The sequence below is a fragment of the Anolis carolinensis genome, chromosome 6 (genome assembly GCF_035594765.1).
Source record: "Anolis carolinensis isolate JA03-04 chromosome 6, rAnoCar3.1.pri, whole genome shotgun sequence".
Lineage (NCBI taxonomy): Eukaryota > Metazoa > Chordata > Lepidosauria > Squamata > Dactyloidae > Anolis > Anolis carolinensis.
The window spans coordinates 21,601,515-21,623,805 of NC_085846.1; the positions used below are offsets into that span (position 1 = coordinate 21,601,515).

The 22,291-nt window shown below is 42.1% G+C and overlaps 2 protein-coding genes, 1 long non-coding RNA gene and 1 other non-coding gene across 5 annotated transcripts; 2 read left to right on the plus strand and 2 right to left on the minus strand.

Moving 5' to 3' along the window:
• Positions 1-344: 344 nt before the first annotated feature.
• LOC100562759 (E3 ubiquitin-protein ligase TRIM39) lies at positions 345-10,326 on the minus strand. The gene is made up of 4 exons (XM_003222706.3): positions 8,100-10,326; positions 4,741-5,040; positions 3,299-3,403; positions 345-1,739 (listed from the first exon to the last, which is right to left on the minus strand). Exons 2-4 carry the CDS (start codon positions 5,015-5,017, stop codon positions 1,219-1,221), a joined length of 903 nt encoding a protein of 300 aa, XP_003222754.1. The 5' UTR covers positions 5,018-5,040; positions 8,100-10,326; the 3' UTR covers positions 345-1,218.
• Positions 10,327-10,462: 136 nt separating this feature from the next.
• thap7 (THAP domain containing 7) lies at positions 10,463-15,387 on the minus strand. 2 transcript variants are annotated; one of them, XM_008113556.3, is made up of 5 exons: positions 15,247-15,387; positions 14,398-14,477; positions 14,086-14,178; positions 12,227-12,343; positions 10,463-11,216 (listed from the first exon to the last, which is right to left on the minus strand). In XM_008113556.3, exons 2-5 carry the CDS (start codon positions 14,475-14,477, stop codon positions 10,661-10,663), a joined length of 846 nt encoding a protein of 281 aa, XP_008111763.1. In that variant the 5' UTR covers positions 15,247-15,387; the 3' UTR covers positions 10,463-10,660. The 2 variants fall into 2 exon arrangements, with proteins under 2 accessions (XP_008111763.1, XP_016850126.1); XM_016994637.2 differs by having other exon boundaries at positions 14,026-14,178.
• Positions 15,388-15,406: 19 nt separating this feature from the next.
• LOC134300024 (uncharacterized) lies at positions 15,407-21,642 on the plus strand. The gene is made up of 2 exons (XR_010007284.1): positions 15,407-15,532; positions 18,490-21,642. It is a non-coding gene; the product is annotated as an uncharacterized LOC134300024 (long non-coding RNA).
• Positions 21,297-21,381, plus strand: mir5434 (microRNA mir-5434). The gene has a single exon (NR_130034.1). It is a non-coding gene; the product is annotated as a microRNA mir-5434 (primary transcript).
• Positions 21,643-22,291: the final 649 nt, after the last annotated feature.

Consider the following 22,291-nt stretch of genomic DNA (forward strand, 5'->3'; position numbering starts at 1 on the left):
GCAGCAAGCTTTAGGACAGTCCTTAGTGACAATGTAATTCTGTGAATGTGTAAAATTTATAGCTATGAGCCAAGCCCCATTCTTTGATTTAAATTAGTCTTATGTTCTGTTATGTTGAACCTAGGCAATAAAAAGTGGTGTCAAATTGCATTAATTCTAAAGTGTAAATGAGCTCTTAGTAGTTCCATTGCTGCTGCAGAGACTACAATACAAACCGAGGACTGAAATGTCAAGAAAGCGATTCCATCTAAGAACATTAGTAAGAAATTATTTATTTAAGAGCAGCTTAACAGTGGAATGGACTACTGCAAAGATTGGTGGAAAGGAATGGAATAGGCATGGTGTAGCAGAAAAAGAACTATTTATTGTAATATACACTTTACATAATTCATAACAGAGGTATAAATCTTTATTACCTATTCACGGGAGAGTATGAAGTATTGTAAAAGTTTAGGGTTAGACTGATTTTAACTCATTTTAATGATTTTTTCACAAACTGCATTAATTTACGCAGTGTAGATGCAATCAAAAGTAGAATTTCTTGGCTCTACCTCTTCCCTGACTTACTAGACACTCACAACTGTGAGTGATCGGAGTCTGTCTCCTAACCTTTGGGATGTAGTATATTGATATTTCTATTCTCAGAGTCTCTCATCAAACAGGAATACAATCCATCACAATTCCTATTCAACTGAGATCACATATAGGATGTGTATGTAAACATAAGTCTGCTCTGCCCTAATCAACAGCATTGCAGACTGTCACTCACAGTGGCTGATGCCTGGTAAATCAGAATTGGGGATCCCACTGACACCTTTCAGTGTTGGTGGGATTGCATGCTTCTGTAAGAGGATGTGCTGCTGGCAATGTCTCCCATGTCAGACAGGTTTTGTGGAGGAGTCAGACGAAATGTGCTAAACAGCTACAGGCAACAGTGATAGTAGGGAATGACATTAGGGCCGGATCTCTCATAGACTATGGCAGTGGCACCTTAACTAACACTTGTTAGTACTGTGCAGAAGGAGGTATGGTAAACCTCTTTGGAATGACGTGATGAGATATTATCAGATAATCCAAAATGAAACAAGAGATCAAGCCATAGGATTACTATGTGGTCCTATGATTACTCGGAAGTATGTTCCCTGAACTTTAATTAGAGCAACCCCAAACTAAGCAGGGTGTGTATAAGACTGCAGTGCATATCTTGAGAATGAGCCCCTATGAATCACAAGGACAGATTTTCAGGGGGATCTCTTTGTCCCAGACCTGGAAAAAAGGAAACACAGCCTCGGAGAAAGGATAGTTGAAGGTGAAGAGATGCTCCATGGAGTCACCATCATAAAAGGAAAGAATGTCAAAATCATACTCCAGGTGTACCTTGATCCTTTTTGGAGATTTCCACAGTATTAGAATGGTGGAAGGCGTGGTGGAAGCTGCATATTCTCCCCCGTTCAAGTTCAGCACCCAATAGCCTTTGGTAGCAGTGACGTACGGCTGCCACTTTCTCTCTGCTGATTTCCGGGCAACACCAATGGCCCATCCCTTGGCCTTGCCCACTTCCACCATCCATTCCACAGTCCCAGAGTCAATTCCTTCGGCTCCCAGGACACACGGAGAAAAATTGAAGCGCTCAGGGTTGTCAGGAAGAGACTGGGCATGGGTGCCCATATGCACACTTTTCCGATCTTCAGAAAGGACGAGGGCAGGGTAGGCAGTCTTAGGATCCAACACAATCTCCACTGGCGATCAAAAACAGAGAGAAGGTTAGTGTGATCCTTTCCAAAGTCATCAGGACACTGGCCTGAATCCAAACACAGTCAACCTGTTGAAATTAAGTTATGACTAATATAAATCTCATTTATTTCAATTGCTCTTCCAACTAGTACAGGGGTCCCCAAACTAAGGCCCGGGAACCAGATGCATTCCCCAAAGTCATTTACCTGGCCCCTGTCCTAAACTTTAGACTTAGGGTTGGCCTAAGTCTACCTGATCTTTGGAGGTCTCTTTGCTTAGCTACAGCCGTATGAGACCATCTAGATGGCTTTTGGAGGTCACTTTCATTACCTTTGGTCCTATGAGGCCATCTAGATGGCCTTTGATGTTGCCTTTACTTAGCTATGGTTTTATGAGATTGTCTTGATGGCCTTTGGGGGCCCCTTTCCTTACCTATGGTCTTATGAAACCATCTAGATGGTCTTTGAGGATACCTTTCCTTATCTATAGTCTTATGAGACCATCTAGATGGCTTTTAGAGGTCACTTTCCTTACCTATGGTCCTATGGGACCATCTAGATGGTCTTTGAGGATCCCTTTCCTTATCTATGGTCTTATGAGACCATCTAGATGGCTTTTGGAGGTCACTTTCATTACCTATGGTCCTATGAAACCATCTAGACGGTCTTTGAGGATCCCTTTCCTTATCTATGGTCTTATGAGACCATCTAGATGGCTTTTGGAGGTCACTTTCATTACCTATGGTCCTATGAGACCATCTAGATGGTCTTTGGAGGTCTCTTTGCTTACCTATGGTCTTATGTAATCGTCTAGATCAGGGGTTCCCAAACTAAGGCCCTCTAAGGTCATTGACCTGGCCTCTGTCCTAAACTTTAGACTTAGGGTTGACCTAGGTCTGAAATGACTTGAAGGCACACAACAACAACAATCCTAATTTTGGACTATTTCATCATAGTCCGGCCTCCGCAACAGTCTGAGGGACTGTGAATCGGCCCTTCACTTAAAAGGTTTGGGGACCCCTGAACTAGTATGACTAACTTTAGACCCACAGATTTAGAAAAAAATAAAGAACAGGGTAATTCCAAGGTAAAGATCAAGATATTCTGTCATTTGAAGAGCAGTGGAGATTTAATAGTGCCTGTACTCAAACGGACAATGTGTTGGTAATCTCACATCAGAACAACATATTTTATGTGTGGCCAAGACCCAAAAATAACATATAAAACAGCTCTGTATGTAAGCAAAACAATACGTTTGAGAACCACATATGTGGGCCTGATCGAGGTAAATTGTACAGGTGATAAGGAAATATACACACACATACACACACACACACACACACAGTTTTATTATATTTATTTACTATATTGTTATAAGTGTCTTACTTTAACTTATTGCATAGAGTGTAATCAAGTCATATCAAGGCTTGTTGTTTGGTATGATATTGTGACATGGCCTAAGGGCTAATCAATAAAAAAAAATATTCAGTACCTGAGATATTCTCTGCATTGTCCAGTGTTTTGCCAATCCATCAGCCCCTAAAATCCATCTGCCGGTAACTCACCTTTCTTCTGAGTCCCACAAAACCTGTCAACAAGATTTGCTTGTATTTTTTCATCCTTCTTCCTTTTTTCCTCCTTGGTCAAAGGTTTTTTAACTTGACGAAAATCTATTAGCAAAAAAAAAAGTTGGGGGTGAGAGCACTTTTGCTTCTCTTATTTCTAGAATCAATACAAGATCAATTAGGATCATTTTCTAAGTAGCATCATCACGGTGCTATAATTATGGATGGTTGAATTAAATCGAGTGCATGTAAATTGGTCAATAAATCTTTTATCACAGAGATGCCTTATGGCTCCAGCTACTTCTTCTTAGGAAACTGGATTCTAGGAGAAAGCTGGAAACCCTAAAATCTCTTGCCTCTCTGAAATGGCATGGACATGCACCAAGCAATATAAATGGTGGATTTGGTCATGTAATCTGAATTTGAAATAGATGGGCAGATCTATATACCAATCAAAGATCTGCATGACTTTCTCAAGCATATATAGTATGACTTTCCAATCTGTGGGGGATACATTCTTAGGGCCCTTCCACACAGCCATATAACCCAGAATATCAAGGCAGAAAATCCCACAGTATCTGCTTTGAACTGGGTTATCTTAGTCCACACTGCCATATATTCCAGTTCAAAGCAGACAATGTGGGATTTTATTCCAGCTATGTGGAAGGAGCCTAAGATACACATACAGATATCTGAAATATGGATTAAAAACATATCCTACATTTTGACTACACTTGGGTTGCAAGCATAACATAGACTTGCATTGGAGGATCTACAGAGTTCAAAAACTCTTCCATGGGGGTATATTTTTTGGAGCATGAATAAGTAAATCTGTTGTTATAAAATTCATGGATAATAGGGTTGTACTATTGGAGCTCCCGTGGCGCAGCGGATTAAACCGCCGAGCTGCTGAACTTGTTGGCAGTTAAAATCTGGGGAGCGGGGTGAGCTCCTACTGTTAGCCCCAGCTCCTGCCAACCTAGCAGTTCAAAAACATGAAAATGTGAGTAGATCAATAGGTACTGGTCCGGTGGAAAGGTAACAGCACTCCATGCAGTCATGCCAGCCAAATGACCTTGCAGGTGTCTACAGACAACGCTGGCTCTTTAGCTTAGAAATGGAGATGAGCACCAACCCCCAGAGTCGGACACGACTAGAATTAATGTCAGGGGAAAACCTTTACCTTACTATTGACCAGAACACTGAAAGCAATTAGAATTAGTTACTATAGAAAAGGAAAGCTCCTTCAAATACTTGGGTGGTGCCTGTGGCCCCATCTATACTGCCATATAATGCAATTTGACTGCACTGAACTAAGTTATATGAATCTATACTGCCATATAATCCAGTTCAATGCAGTTAAACTGCATTCTAATTCTGCATTATTTGGCAGTGTAGATGGGGCTTGAGTCCAGCATTTCTTTTTTCTTTCTTTCACTTACATGATGGCATCTCGTTTCTAACTTTTGCCGACAGATCCTTCCTGTTTATTCGGTCAAAGATGTTGGCGGCCACCTCGACTGCCTTGTCCTCATCAAATGTCGTGACCATGAGACGTGACAGCTCAGTGGCGTCTGCCTTCTCGGTCTTACTGTGCCGAATGGGCTTGAAGCCCTCCTCGACTGGGTATTCTTCAAGGTGCATCTTAAATGTCTTCATTTCCACATCTCGCAGATCTTCAATATAGTGAAACAGCTTGCAGCGGACGCTATCGGACATCTTAGCTCCCAGTTAGGATGTATCTGGGGAAAGAGGGGAAAAGATGTTATGAAGAGCCCAATAGAAGAAAAACTGGGGAGCAGGAAACATTGAAAGAAGGAGGAGGCTCCTGACTAACCTCAATAAAAGTACTTTTAAGGGGTTAGTGCTGTATTTTAAATGATTAATTGGATCTTTAAATATTCAATTGGCATTGAATATTATATCTTCTTTAATTGTGGTTTTACTTCACGACATCTTGACTTTTTTTTCGAAAAAAGTACTTTTTTGGATCTTATTGTGATTTGTCTTGAGCTCCAGGTCTGAAGAAAGGTAGAATAGAAATCCAATGGATAAAAGTTGTTGTAGTTCATATAATTATAAAATCACATAGTTGGAAAAGACCACAAGGGTCACCCCCTGCCATGCAGGAACACACAATCCAAGCATTCCTGGCAGATGGCCATCTATCTTCTGCTTTAAAAGCCTCCAGTGAGGGACTCTGAGGAAGCATAGACTACTGCTGATCAGCTCTTATGGTCAGTAATGTTTGGGTGGAATATCCTTTACTGCAGTTTCAATCCATTTTCAGAAGAAAATAAACTTGCTCTGTCTTTAATAGGACATCTTCTTAACCTTTCTTGGAAGAAGTACTGCCTGACTATCAAGCAAAACGCAGGTGCTAGAAATAATATCATACGAAAGCTGACCGGCACAACCTGGGGATCACAACCAGATACAGTGAAGACATCAGTCCTTGCACTTTGCTGCTCTGCTGCTGAAAATGCATGCCCAGTGTGGAATACATTTTCACCAAGCTAAAACAGTAGATGTGGCTCTTAATGAGACATGTTGCATTATGACAGGATGGCCACACTCCACACCACTGGAGAAATTATACTGCTTAGCCAGCATTGCACCACCTGACATCCGTTGGGAAGTAACAGCCAATAATGAAAGGACCAAGTCATTAACATCCTCTGTTCAAACATCAGCCAGCAAGCCAACACCTTAAATCAAGAAATAGCTTTCTAAGATCTACAGAGAAACTTGCAGGAATACATCAGCAAATAAGAGTCCAAAAATGGCAGGATAAAACCTGGAACCTCAATCAGTGGCCGAAACGAGATGAGAAACTCCCCCCTGGGCACACAGAAGACTGGACGACTTGGAAGGCGCTGAACAGACTGTGCTCTGGCACCACCTGTTTTCTGAGTAGATCACCAAACACAGTGACCAAACACGAATCAAGGAATATTAAAGGCACTGCAGACTAGTCCAGCCAGAGAAGTCAGCCATAGCAGAGCACTTCATGAACCAACCTGGACACAGCATATTATTTGAGAACACAGAAGTGCTGAACCACTCAAACAGCCATCATGTCAGACTACATGGAGAAGCCATTGAAATACACAAGCATGTGGACAATTTCAACAGAAAGGAGGAAGCCACAAACATGAACAAAATCTGGCTACCAGTATTTTAAAAACTGTAAAATCAGGAAAGTAAGTAAAAAGCAACACTCAAAACACAGAGGAATTCCAGACATGAAACAATCAGGGACAGTTGACAACTCTCAACAAAGGATTCCCTCAGGCAGAAATCAGCCAGGCTTTGAATCTGCAAGGCCATTCAATGCTAATCAAAATGGCCAATTGCACCATTCACACTTGCCTCAAGCAGACAAGAGTACTTTCTCCCACCCTGGACCTTCCACAGATATATAAACCCCACTTGCATAGTTTTCCAACAGACCTCACACCTCTGAGGATGCCTGCCATAGATGTGGGTGAAACGTCAAGAGAGAATGCTTCTGGAACATGGCCATATATAGTCCGAAAACTCAGAGCAACCCAGTGATTCCGGCCATGAAAGGCTTCGACAGCACATTGAAAATCTCCCTATCTTCTAATCTCTCCACTATCCTCCTTCTGGAAACATTTGCAGACCAGGGGTGTTTGTATGGGTTTGTATGTGTAAAACAGCCAGATTTATACCCCTCCTCTCCCCCTCTTGCACACATATAGAAGAGAGAGATTTTCATTATAATGCTGCCAAACCTCTGAGTCAGATGGGACCCAGAGAACAAAATGAATATGGGACATCTCCAAAAATGTATACACCTATAGTGGTGTATAGGTAAAGGTTTTCCCCTGACTTAATGTCCAGTCATGTCCGACTCTGGGGGTTGGTGCTCATCTCAATTTCTAAGCCGAAGAACCGGCATTGTCCGTAGACACCTCCAAGGTCATGTGGCCATGTGGCCAGCCGTTACCTTCTTGCCGGAGCGGTACCTATTGTTCTACTCACATTTGCAAGTTTTCTAACTGCTAGGTTGTCAAAAGCTGGGGCTAACAGCGGGCGCTCACTTCACTCCCCAGATTCAAACATGTGACCTTTAGGTCCGTAAGTTCAGCAGCTCAGCACTTTAATACGCTGCACTACCGGGGGTGTATACTTCTGGATTTCTTAGATTTATTTATTATTATTTTTTGCAATCCCCTGCCCTATAAACAACAACAACAACAACTCTATACATCTCTAACAGGATTAAAGACTCCAATAGTAGAAAAGTGTGGCGTACTGCCAAGAGAAACGTCAAAACAGTGGTGACTGTGCATGGTTGCCAAGAAAACACTGGACCTTGATGATCACTTGAACTGCACCTTGATGATCACTTGAACCCCTTACATACAATTGCATTTGAAAACAGAATCTATAATTTTATTGAATGAATTATTATGGTAACATTCTTCTCCAACAGAAAGGCAGTCACTTGGCCTTCAAAGATGTCATAGCTATTCTTAGCTGGTAAAAGATATACACATTTTGGGGGGACACTTAACAGGTGCCGATCTAGGAGTGAAGACTCTCCTTCATGCAATTTGGCATCACTTGAATTGCCATGGCTCACTGCTATGGAATCATAGCTTTTCCACGCTATTAGCCTTCTCTGTCTAAGAATGCGGGTGCCTCACAAAACTACAACTTCCAGGAGTCCGTAGCATGAGTCATGGGCATTCAAGTGCATTAATTCAACAGCCTAGATGTGCCCCAAGCGCCCTTTCTGCCCCACTGAGCCACCCCAAAGGGGAAAACCTACCACTTCTTTCTCCTCTTGCTCCGTCGCCTCCCCTGAAAGTGAAAGCGAAATAAGGGAGGGCTCCTTCTTTCAGCCCTTTCTTTCTCTCCGCGAGTTTTATGGCTCCAGACAAGCAGCCCTTCCTTGTCATCCACCCTCTTATCCACCCACAGAAGTACACAAATACAAGCTATGGTCCTGAGACAAGAGTTTTGCCTCTTCCCAAGCAACCAGCCAAGCCAAAAGGGTGGTGGGGGTGTAAGTGGAACGTTTCTTTGCAAGGAGATTTAAATGTACCCTTCTCCAAACCCATTAGATTACAGGTTGACACTGCTTCAACTATCATAGTTCAATGTTATGGAATCATTGCAGTTTTCCAACCTTTCTTCTCTGCTGAAGATTGCTGATACCACCCAGGATTCCCTTGCATTTCACCCCAAAGTGGGGTCAAACTACATTCATTCTACAGTAGATGCACCCGTAGACTTGTCACTATGTGATAACCCAGTGGTTCTCAACCTTCCTAGTGCCACAACCGCTTAATACAGTTCCTCATGTTGCGGTAACCCATAACCATAAAATTATTTTCGTTGCTGCTTCATAACTGTAATTTTCATACTGTTAAGGATTGTACATTTCTGATATGCAGGATGTATTTTCATTCACTGGACCAAATTTGGCACAAATACCCAATACGCCCAAATTTGAATACTGGTGGGATTGGGTGGGGGATTTTGTCATTTGGGAGCTGTAGTTGTTGGGATTTATAGTTCACCTACAATCAAAGAGCATTCTGAACTCCACCAATAATGGAATTGAACCAAACTTGGCACACAGAACTCCCATGACCAACAGAAAATACTTGGTGGGTATTCACTTTGAGTTTGGGAGTTGTAGTTCTAAATCTAGAGAGCACTGTGGACTCAAACAATGATGAATCTGGGCCAAACTTGGCATGAATAATCAATATGCCCAAATGTGAACACTGGTGGAGTTTGGGGAAAATAGACTTTGACATTTGGGAGTTGTAGTTGGTGGGATTTGCAGTTTACCCACAATAAAAGAGCCCCTTGAACCCCACCAATGATAGAATAGGGCCAAAGGGCAGGCAGAGAGATCTTCAGCCTTCTCTGCCGAAGGGGTTGCCTAAGAGCATCAGAAATATTTTCTGATGGTCTTTGGCAACCCCTCTGAAGCCCCTTCGTGACCCACCCACGGGTCCCGACCCCCAGGTTGAAAAACGCTGTGCTAACCTATGGTGTCCCCATCCAGTGTTTTCTTGGCAAGCATAATTCAGAAGAGGGTAACTCTTACCTTTGTCTGAGGTGGAGAGTGTGACTTGCCAAACGTGTCATGGCAGAATAGGGATTTGAAGCCTGGTTTCCAGAGCCATAGTCCAGTACCTAGACCACTACACTGTAATCTTAGACTAAATGATCCAATTATCCATAATATTAAGTTTGATGGGGACAACGAAGGATGCAGAGATTTTCCAGAATTTGGTCTAGCTTTCATGCCGCTTGCATTGTCACTCACTTACTCTTCCTCCCCTCACACACACTGCACAAAAATACTTTTGCTTTTTGTTCTTCCTTGCCTTGCCAGTACATACCAAGGTAAAAGACATCCAGCATTGTGTAGTGGCTGGAGTGCTGGACTACTTGGAAATCCAGGGTTTGAATGCGTTTAGCCATGGAAAGCCACAGGATGGCCTTGGGAAAGTCATAGAAATCATACTTGGAAGAAACCATGAGGACCATCCAGTCTGATCCCCACCATGCAGGGACACACAAAGTTCTTAGCAAATTACTATTTACTTAAAGAGATAGTTTTGTTACTTTTTCCAAATTCTGCACTGATAAATGCCAGTTAGGTTCTAAGGAAATTCAACACGTACAGCCCTCAGGTCCCTCCCAAGACACTTTGTGATCCAGATATGTTATTTCAAGCAATCCCATGTAACAGCACAGATCACACTTCATTTTGTATCCTGGTTAGTTTACTAAAATCAAGAGATTTTAATAAATCAGTTCATGATGGGACTGCCACTTTTTCAGGCTAACACAACATCTCTTCTGTGTGATGCAAATTAATCAGCTGAAGTAATAATATATATGTGTGGATCAGTCATAACCAGATGTAGATACATATATAAAATGTAGAGGTGTAGGAGTTAAGCAGTTCTATGGGATATTAAGGACCCATGTTTCGAAGGAAAATTGCAAGGCTTTTTTCTCAGCCAATAGCAATAGCAAGACTCATGAGGAAGGCTGAGCAGCCACATAATAATAAACTATATAATTCTGCTTGCTTATGGCTTAACAGCTTTCCTCCATTTGTCCACCAACAATCACATACTTTTCAGTTGAGCTGGGAGCATCACCTCACTCATACAAAACAATCTTTATTTACAAATACAGAGTAAACATGAGTGGTCAAATGGAAGGAAGAAAGAGCCCACTGGCCCACTAGTTCACACAACCTCACGTTCGGACACATTGCTTGGCTTAGGAAGGTATCCTATATAGCCAAAGCCGCAGCTGAGCCAATAGGGGAAATGTTGGGTTTGGCCCATCCCAAAATCACTCCAAGTCATTGAGTAGCTGTAGTTCGAAGACCTGCAGATGTTCCTTAAGCCGCCGCTGTGCATCAGCACCATGTGGCTGCCGTTCCCGCTGCAGCTCACAGATCCGCAGGCGGAGTCGCTGCTCCCGGCGCCGACAGGCTTGCAGTTGCCGCTGTGCTTTCCCCAAAGCATTGAGCGCAGCTTCTGCCCGTCTTTTCCACAGCAAGGCACTACCCACCTGGTAGCTGTGCTCATTCTGGATGTAGGCACCAGCGGGAGGAGGGAGGCGTAGCATGTAGAGAGAAAGGGACACGGGGTGGGATGGATCGCCCACCGGTTCTGGGAGAGCGGGAGAAGGAGATGCTTCCTCCTGAGCCGTAGCAGCTGGCGACTGTTCTAGGGGAATGGCTGACAAAGTCGCCAAGGGCTCCGGTTCTGGCTCAGGAAGGATGGGCTGGCTTCGAGGCTCACCACTAGTGGGAGCAGCTCCAGGACTCGGTAGTTCTTGGGCTGGGAAGCAGGAGATATCTGTGCACAATGGAGCAGGCTCCTCCTCTGGACATGGATTGCAGCTGTGAGAAAGGAAGAGAATCGGGGTCAGGTGGGAAAGCAGTAGGAAAGATCATCTACCACAGAAGTAGGTCATGAAAAGGAATTAAGCATTAAGATGCTAAGGACCCACTGAATGCATGTTCTTGCATATACAGCCTTCACAATACCAAGGCTTCAGCAGGCCAGCTTGGATCATCACATAAAGTGTCACACTTGGACATGGAAAACAGGGAAACTCTCTAGGCAGTATTGTAAAGATTGTAAAGATAAAAAGAGACGTATTGTAAAGATAAAAAAATAGCAAGGGCTATTGTAAAGATAAAAAGAGACGAAGGTGCGAAAGAGACCAATGGACACTAGTTACAATAAAGGTAAAAGTTTTCCCCTTGACATTAAGTCTAGTCGTGTCCGACTCTGGGGGTTGTTGCTCATCTCCATTTCTAGGCCGAAGAGCCGGTGTTGTCCGTAGACACCTCCAAGGTCATGTGGCCGGCATGACTGCATGGAGCACCGTTACCTTCCTGCTGGAGCAGTACCTATAGATCTACTCACATTTGCATTTTTTTCCAACTGCTAGGTTGGCAGAAGCTGGGGCTATAGCGGGAGCTCACCCAGCTCCCCGGATTTGAATTGCCAACCTTTTGGTCAGCAAGTTCAGCAGCTCAGCGGTTTAATCTGCTGTGCCACCAGGGGCTCCACTAGTGATAATAGCCATGTCCAAATTTAGTCCATAAACTATAATCCAAGTTCTATTTCTTCCCAGAATTAACTATGCCGAAGCCTAGTGTCTACCCCTTCTCCCCTTCTCCCACTTCCCAACCTGCTTATTTTGCCATGTTCTTAATTTCATGCTCCATAATAGCATCCTATAATGCTGCTTGAAAAATGCCTCTATACAAAGTCTAGTATCCCTGATCCAAAAGTCAGCTTAAGAGTGAATTCTTACCTAAGTTCCTCTTAATACGGTGACAATTCCTTCAGAGAAAACCTCCACAGGATGTAAGATGAGAGTTAGAAGGCCAGTACTCACCTCTGCTTCTGCTGCCGTTTTGCAAGTCTGGAGTTGCTTAGCTTTGATTTTTGGCGTGGTTTGGCATGAAACTCAAATATAGTAGGAACAGCACCCTCCTTGAGCCGATGGTAACCGCTAGAAGGGAAACAGTGGCATTTATAAGGCATGAATGGCTACAGTAGCCTGGCATAATACGAGTGTTATCCAGAAAGTTCATTACGTTTTGGAATTAAAAATAAACGAGGTATAGGAGAAAACATTTACCATATTCAGTTGAAAGCCAGACCCAAATACTAGTTATCACCATAGTCCCCACTGAAATCTAGGTAGTTATCATAGCGATAAAAGTGTTTGAAAAGCCCTCCCCCCCCCAAGATTCCCGCCTGGCTTGCGTCCTGAACCAGGCTGGCTTCCCTTCCCTCAGCTGTCAAGTGGTGCGCTCAGCTTTCCGCACGATCTTCCTAGATCGCTCTTTTGTTTTGCAGATGCTTGCAAGGAAGGTTTTTTGGGACAGGAAAGGTGTGCTTCTTGCAAAACCTTTCAACTGAATATGGTAAATGTTTTCTCCTATACTTCGTTTATTTTTAATTCCAAAACGTAATGAACATTCTGGATAGCCCTCGTACTTTTTGAATTATGGACCTCTGGGCAGAAAAATGAGTTTCTGAAAGCGTCAAGATTCTAGAAGCTGTTAGCATCATTTCTGCTTCACAGTATTATCTCTGCAACCCCATGAATCTAAGGGAAACACTCCTGTGTGACTCTAAATACTATGATTTATGCTCCCGGCCCCACCAACAAAGCCAAGGAAGTCCATCTTGATATCTCACTACAGCTTTCTCCTTTCCCTCTCACATGCAGATCTGACATTGCTTCTACTGTGTCAGTCTGTCATCCAGTATCGTCTACTGTGAACTGTAATGATTCTACAGATATAAAGCAAAGCCAGTCCCTGTGCTCTAACTCCCTTTTCTCTCACCTCTTCACCACACACAAGTACCAAACTGATTAACCCATGTGTGGTGAGTATCTAGTCACTTTGTAGAGCACAAAAATGTGACACTTCTAACAACTCAAAGAAAGACACAGCTCCACTGGCTCTTGGAGGTTTTTGTTTTGTTTCATAGTGGGGTGTCTTCCAAGAGTGTTATCATACCTATTATCATACCTATTTTGATTAATTCATGCAGTTTTTTTAACTTTAAAATTTTGCAGACTGCTGGGGCTTTCGGAATTGGTGGGGTTCTCAAAGCTTGCACTGAACTTGCCTGAAGAGTCACATGTGTCCCCTGAACCACATTAATCTCAAGCCAAAATAACCTGTCCTAAATGCCCAGAGATGTTAAATGTAATTTGGATTTGGGAAGGGTACTCATCTGATTTTGGAAGCTAAGCACATTAGTACTTAGATGAGGGCCTAGCAAAAACAACTAGGAGCAGCAGGCTAAATTTCAGAAAAAGGCAATATCCAAGAAAATCCTATGAAATTCATGAGGCTGCAATTAGTGAACAGGAAACTTGAAAGCATATGCATAGGTACACATATTTTCCTATGATGGCATTTCTCCGTCACAGAGAAAAAGTAACTGAAAATTGAATAAATGGGAGTCGACCTCTTTGCTTTTCTTCTTCAAGTCATTTTTACTTCTCTTCCCTACAGTTTCTCTGTATGAAGGCTTCAAAACATAGAAGCTAAGCTACAGTTGGAATCTACTTGCCAGCCACATCACAACCAGCGCCCAATGTACCATCTAAGGTACTGCTGAACTGTAACTGCATGCGGCCTTTTGAACTTTGTTCAACCCTTGATGACCTACCTGGTGCCTACCAATTCGAAGCAACTCTTCTCAAAGTGCTTGGAGCAAAAGTAAACATACTTAGAGGCAGGGTCCCAGAGACCTTGGCCGCTCAAGTCCTTTCTCCGACAGTTCTCCAACCATGTCGCTCGGCGTGGATTGTCCTTCGGTAGTCTGTGAGAAGACATACAGAGTGGAACTGAGTTAGCCTGGGAGACAGCATGCAACACAATCCCCGGCTCATCTTTGGAGTGCAGTTCCCATCCTGTCACTGACAGCTGGGCTGATAAATTCCCTGCAATAACGGAAAAAGATTCAATCCAGCCTGCGCTCAATTCAACATGGTCATTGAATGGGAGGCTGGGAAGGGGCCCAAGTGGGATGAGCTCTCACCGATGGAAGGAAATGCCTCGGTTACGTGTCTCAGGTGTGTCACGGGTGCAGCAGCCAGTCGCAGAGCAGTGACGGGGCATCTGAAAGTAGTAAAAAAAACATATTTACAGTGCACACTCTCTTGGACAGATTATACAAATGACAGAATATTTTATTTAAATGTTGCATTAAAAGAAAAGATGAATAGCGTATACATAAGCCACAAAAACTGGGTTGTGTATATTAAGAATGCCTCAAAATTGTACACTTTAAGTAAACAGTGTTTACAGAAACCAAGTTCTATAATCTGGTTACATTATAATAACCTGCATAGTTTGCTGGGCTTGCACATTTTTGAACCTAGTTAAAAGATTACGCAAGGAGCTATGCAGGTCAATGAGGTGTCATCCCATAACATTACAATTGGTGATGTTGCCCACTTATTTAGCCATGCAGTCTCACCAAAACTGCACCAAATAACTGTTGTAGACAGTTATTTAGACGCCCCCCTTCTGATGGTATTGACTGCACTGATTTGGAAAACACAGGAATACAGTAGAAGGGAAAGGCAGAATCATTGTGGACCGTACCAAAGGAAAAGGTAATGGGGACCCCCTATGGTTGGTATGAGCCAATCCAAGGTGCCCAAAAGGCGTAGGGGGCGGGGCTAAACGAGACCCCGCCCCCTAGAGCTCTCTCGGTAACTGCCCTTCCCCCTTCCTCTCTCCCTCCCTCCGGAATCTCCGCTGAGAGGACAAAGCCCCCATGGGCCTGAGAGGGCACCTCAGCGCCCGCCTTGGGAAGGAGCGGAGGGCGGGCAACCCCTCAGCGGATGCGCCCCAGAGAATCTGTGTTTTTTTCCTTCCTCACCTCCCCACTCCCATTGCTCGGAGCACCGCCGGCGCGGCTCTTCCAGTCTGACGGGGAGGGGGGGAGGAAATCGCGCTTTCTCTCGCGAGAAGTGACGGCAAGCGAGACCTAGGAGGATAGAAATGCATAGAATGTCAAGGTTCACCCAAGCGAGCATGCGTGGTGTAGTGGTTAGAGCGCGGGGCAGCGAACTCGGAAGCCGAGAGTTCGAATCCTGCCTGGAACCCTCTCTGAAGAAAACCTCAAAAGGTCATGAAGCCACAATAACACAAGAATCCCATAGACTGTAAGTGATGGGCGGAGAAGGATAACTTTTCCTCGTGCTATTGAACGGCTGGTATGATGAGTGTTTGCAGTCCAACAGGAACAGAAGGCGCTTGTGACTGAGTTAACAGGCAATAACAAAGGCAGGAACACTAGGTGTGTCCACGTAGTGCCGGAAGTTTAGGGCTGTGTGTCACTCATTCATACCTCTACGGAGCTAAGTCCCGGTTGCTTAGCAACCACTCTCTCTTCCCCTCCCTTCTCATTGCTTGATGGTAGCGTTCAGACCTTCCCCTCTTTCTGATCCAGAATGGAACAGGCCTTTCTGAGTATTTTCCCCCATATGGGGTCGCCTTAAATCGACAGGAGATCCAGACACAAGGCCTGGTCTTGGCAAGAGCAGGAGGAAAGATGGGCACCATGGTCTGTCCCTCCCAGAACCCCACAACTATACTATGCAATAGGAGAATATTGTCATCGAAACACAATATGGCAGAGATGCTTGCCATTTGCTCCTTTCAGATAATATTTGAAGTATTTGAATATTTAAGGGACTCACAAAGTACATTCAAAACTCTTACAAGATCCTAAAAGCCTATTCTGCATTATTTCCTTATTTTCAAAAATACTAATATAAGTAACACATTCAAAAAGACACTAAAATGAAAAGTATAGAAAATTAAATAGAAAAATCTGGGGTCTTTTTTGGGGGGGGGGAATATAATTTTAGGAGCCCCCGGAGGAGCAGCGGGTTAAACTGCTGATCTGATGAACTGAGCTGCTGTTCGAATCCGGGGAGCGGGGTGAGCTCCTGCTGTTAGCCCCAGCGTCTGCCAACCTAGCAGTTTGAAAACATGCAAATGTGAGTAGATAAATAGGTACTGCTCTTGCGGAAGGCAACGGCACTCCATGCAGTCATGCCAGCCACATGACCTTGGAGACGTTTATGGACAACGCCGACTCTTCGGCTTAGAAAGCACCCCCCCCCCCCCCAAGAGTCAGATACAACTAGAATTAACGTCAAGGGAAAACCTTTACCTTTTCAATATAATTTTAGGCTTTCCAAAGTGATACATAAGTCTAATGAATAAAAAAAATTAACTGATAAAAATATAGAAAATCAAATAGATATTTGTGTGTGGGGGTATATATAATTTTTATTACATTTTCCAAAGTGCTGCATAAATCCAATGAATTAAAATAAAAATTATATTAATAAAAAATGGGGGGATCCCAAATTTTGGAATATGACATTTATAATCTTTTGGAGAAGCTTACTTTGAAGATCATAACTTTTAAGAAAAGCATGACCTTTCAAAGAAGAGTCAAAAACCCTTTAGACTAGAATCTTCTCTTGTGGTATACGACCAGATATAATTATGTTAGGCAATGGTTTCAGTTGTTAGACTGAATAACCTGCTATCTCTCATCTGTTAGGAAAACAGAGATTGGCCAGTGTATAAAAACAGCAGTGCTTCAGAAGAGTTTTTCAGTGCTCAAAATATATACTCTCCCATAAAACAACTTGTTTCATATAATGCACTCAAGAGACAAAAATGAAGTAGACTTTAAGAAAAATAACATATTTGGTTTACTCACAACCTTCATGTGTTCCGCATACACAGGTACAAAAACTTATTCTTCCAGTTCCAAATATCTTTGAAAATGTTCCCTGTGCCAGGCGGCCAGGGCATCTCTCTTGTAACAAAATAGCTGTCAACATGTCACATAGTCAAAAGGAGAGAGAGAGAGAGAGAGAGGGAGAGTGAGAGAGTGAGAGAGAAAGCATGTGGTCTGCAGCCCTTTTTGTGACTTCTCAAGAACCATAGAGTAAAGGAAGCTGCATACCAGAACATACATACAGGAAACAATAAGCAACAGGATCATACATAAACATTATTAGAGAAGGCTTGAAGAAGATTGTCATTTCCACCAAATACCCCCAAATCCAAAATTTTCCACAGGATTGTCTGAGATAGTGACTTATTTGCTTTCTGATTTGCTTTCTTACTGTGTCTCATGCACAAAATTATTAAAAAATATTGTATAAAATTACTTTCAGGTAAGGTGTACAAAGGGGCCCCTGGTGGCACAGTGTGTTAAAGCGCTGAGCTGCAGAACTTGTGGATCAAAAGATGCCAGGTTCAAATCCCAGGAGCGGAATGAGCACTCGCTGTTAGCCCCAGCTCCTGCCAACCTAGCAGTTCGAAAACATGCCAATGTGAGTAGATAATAGGTACCGCTCAGGAAAGAAGGTAATGGTGCTCCATGCAGTCATGCCACCCACATGACCTTGGAGATGTCTATGGACAACGCCAGCTCTTCGGCCTAGAAATGGAGATGAGCACCAACTCTCAGAGTCGGTCACGACTGGACTTAACGTCAGGGGAAACCTTTACCTTTTAAGGTGTATATGAAGCCTAAATGAATCTCATGTTTAGACCTGAGTGCCATCTCTATTAGGTATATATTTGCAGATATTCTAAAATTGGGAAGACAAAAAAAATTCAAAACACTTTTGGTCCCAAGCTTTTCAAATCAGGGATATTCAACTTATGGTGTGATTGAAATCGATTTCAAAACCCAGAAAGCAGAAGGCAAGACTTTGCTGCCAGATCTAATGGTTTAAAATGGTGGTGTTCATGGTCACAACTTGTGCTAGGCTACAACTAATCCTCAAGTATCTACACTTTTTCTAAATCAGTCTGGACATCATCCAAATGGAAAGGATGAAATGCCTGAGATTAAAAAAGAAGTTGCATGTTGTCCTTACATTGTATTTACTTATGGAACATCTCAGCATTACTATATTTCTAGAAGTTTGATTTTAATTGACTGATGTTAATCCTTTAGCAGCTGGAAATATCTATTTCTTCTAGATTTCTTCTAGTTAGTTTATTTCTGCTATTCCAATAATTTCCCCAAAGTTGGTAGATCCTCTCTAATTTGTTTGAACTTGGCTGTCCTCTTTTTTCACAGATATGGACAAATGTGACAAACGCCCAGAAGATCAGTATCCAAATATGACAAATCACAGTTCATTCCAAATACTTATTGGCTTTTAAAGATTCTTTGGGGATCTGTTTAGCCTCTTGTGCTTTCTCTCTCTCTCTCTCTGCTCAATGTGTTGGTCAGCTCCATAAATATATGAAGACACACCAATTCTCAAAGCCAGCAACAACATCTCAGTTGCATCCTTATCTCCCTCCTGCTTTGCTTTCTCTGCTCCTTGCTTTTCCTCATTCAACCAGCAGATGTGGCCTGCCTTCTCCAACAAATCATTTTAGGTGCCATTTTCACAGTGACAGTTTCTTATGTGTTGGCCAAAACACACCATATGTTTATGGCTTCTGCACCTGACTCCAAGATGCAGAGACGGTTGGGGGAAATGGTGGCTAGTTTCATTGTGTTTGGGTCTCCCTTGTTCCAGTCTATATGAGCACAAAGGGCAAATATGTGGTGGCTGTTGAGATTTTCTCTATCTTGGCTTCCGGTGCTGGCTTACTGATTTGCATCTTTGCCCTTAAATGCTACATTATTGCATTCAGACCTATTCTGAACAGCAAAATGCAATTCAATTGCTGAAGAAGAAACACAAATGTATCTAGTATAATTATTTTATGTCACATAAGAAAATAAGGACATTTATTGCAGTTCCTATTTAGTAGTCACTGACTAATAACATGGATCTCTTTCGTTTTAGTTTACCTGAGCGCAAAAGGAAAATACAGGGTTTCTCCATCCAGGGGTGCAGCTATATTTTAGAATGAATATAGTTTGACACCACTTTAATTGCCATAGCCCAATGCTATGGAAGCCTGGAAGTTGGAGATTTACAAGATCTTAAGTCTTCTCTGTCAAAAAGTGCTGGTATTTCACCAAACTACAACTCCAAAGATTTCATAGCATTCAGCGATGGCAGTTAGAGTGTGGCATCGAACTGCATTAATTGCACAGTGTAGATGTACCCATGGGTTCCTATGCTTCTTTACTTGATTCCATTTGGCTCTAAAAACTATTATTCTGTTTTACCCTAATCTGAATAAAAAGAAGCCATTCATATAAAGTAAATGCTGAAATATCCAAGTACTTGTGTTTTCTGACACACCAGGGCTTGTTTAATAGTTAATTTGTTTCTAATTGCAGCCTTTCATAATGTGATATATGGTATATTAATTGGTTTATATTTGATTTCTGTAATACTGTATTCATTTTGCTGGCAGTCTCTTAAATATGATATGCTTTTTTCCTCATTCTTTCAGATGTAGAATGTCTTTGGATCACCATTTTCAACTGAATATGGCCTGGGGAAGATTTAGTTGATTAGCCCTTTAAAATAGCATATGGCTCAGATTCTGTAATTGCTCAGATAATTTTGTTACAAAGGAATCTGTCATAACCTTAATCTCAGCCACTAAATCAAGGGTAGGAAAAGTGCAGACTATGGGCCATATTTAGTTTTTTTTTATACCTGTTTACCTTGCATCCCACCTTGAGTCTTATGTTAACATAACCCAATATACTTGTTAATATGTAATATGTTCAACATGTATACATTTCTAAATATATGTCACTACCTGTAAGATCATGCAAAGGAAGGGAATATTCAGAAAAGAAAAGAAAAAGTAAACATAACAAAATCAATTTTATTAGGAAATACAGTATTCAGTAACAATTATTTTCACACTCAATCTCTTCAAATGAGATCTGTAAATAAAAACTAGAATTATGAATTACAGTTCCATAATTTTGAACTCCAAGATATTTGGATATTTTGAAGTCAGTGTTAATATCTTGGCATAAAATAATTTAGTTCATTTCCTTGTATTGCAAACTTCCATCAGGACACATAGGAAATTTACACAATGAACTTTTAAGTGAGGAAATGTAGCCAGAAAACCATATTGGGAGGGACGGGACATTCAGCATACTGTAAAACAAACCAGAGAACTGACATTGCAAATCCAAGTATTTGATTTAGCTATGTGTCATAAAATAATAGAACTGGACAGTGAAATGACTATTCAAATCTTCAGAATAACAACAATAAAAATGTAGGGACCTGCACCCACATACCCAAATGGTCACAACCATGATGGGAAAACAGAACAAAAAAGGTCAAATCAAGCTGGTACACATATAAAAAGCTGTTTTAATACTATTAAGCAGCTCTTAACAACACAAGGCAGCTGCCTTTGTCAAGTGAAAATCGCCCATTTACTCATTCAAACACATGCAAATATCCATTTTCTCTCTGGCAAGAAAAGGAAAACCCTCAGTTGATGGCTCCCCCTGCTTCCCCATCTTCCAAAATCTTGACTCAGCCATGAAGGTCTGAAGATAGTTTAGGGACAAGTCATTGAAATTCCATGGAAATACCCAGAAGTGGAAATTGAAGTGGGGAATTCAATTGTGGGGTGAGCTCTGCTTCTCTTCTGCCTTTTGTGTTACCAAGTACACACAAATACACAAGCCTACCCTTCTTCCAGCACCTTATATAGATATATCATTAAATATTATCTGTACACTTCAGCTATTAGCAAAACAACACTGGTGCCGTATTTGCTTTGTTTGACTATTCAAAAATCAGCACAAGGGGAAGGGGGGGAGGAAGGCGGATTTGTGATTTAGGATATTTTCACATCATACTATAATGGTGCTATATGCAGCTTTAATTGCCATGGAACCTTGGAATTTATAGTTTGCTCAGACATTAGACCTCTCTGGTTGAGAATTGCAAATAGCCTACCCTAGAGTATAGATTACAGGATATGACAGGATGTTGCAACCATACAACACAGTTGCAGTACTATGATTCTGCTTTAACTACCGCTAAGTGAAATTAGAGTACTGTAACTGGGTTGTGTGTAAGGGACCTCACCGAAGGGCCAGCCAATGCTTAACTCTAAGATGGGAGGTGGAAATCTTCATGGTTGATACAAGTACCCGCCATACAGTTCTGAATCCTAGCTTCTGATGATATCCCTAACATTCACTGAATAGGTTTCATTTCAACAGGCTGGCCATGGTAGAGCCAATTCTACATTGCATAAGTGGGAAAATAAGTGAATTAAAGGATAGATTTGGGACAGCATCAGGAGAAGAAGAAGAAAAGCAACAGTAAGAGGAGAGCAGGAGAGCAGGAGAGTTTAAGAGAGCTAACATGGAAGTGTCAATGAACACAATTAAAGACCATTCACATTACTGTGATGTCCACTTGTGTTGCACTCAGTGTCTTCCTCCTTGCAGTGTACAGTTGACACACAATGTTAAGTGTTCACATTTCCATTGATTTGCAATGGCATCAAAAGTCTTCTTTGTGATTGCATGTTTGCAGTTTCAAGTGTTCAAGCAACCAATTGATATGTTGTCAAAGGCTTTCATGGCTGAAATTACTGGGTTGCTGTGAGATTTCTGGGATGTATAGCCATGTTCCAGAAGCATGCTCTCCTTAAGATAGAATGCTTTTGGAACTTGGTCATACAGCCCAGAAAACTCACAGCAACCCAGCCAATAGATATCTGAGCACTGATACCATCATTGCACAGTGGGCAGAATGAGATCTTCAAACACAGCAGGGATGACTTTCCACATTTTGAACTGTGGCATTAAATATTACTATTACTATTGCTACATATTGCTATTTAATTACAGGTTGAGCATATAATTTATCTGGTATTCCAAAATCTGAAATACTCCAACATTGTCTATATGTGAGGCAGTGACACCTTTGCTTTCTGATGTTTCAGTGACCACAAACTTTGGTTTCATGCACAAAATT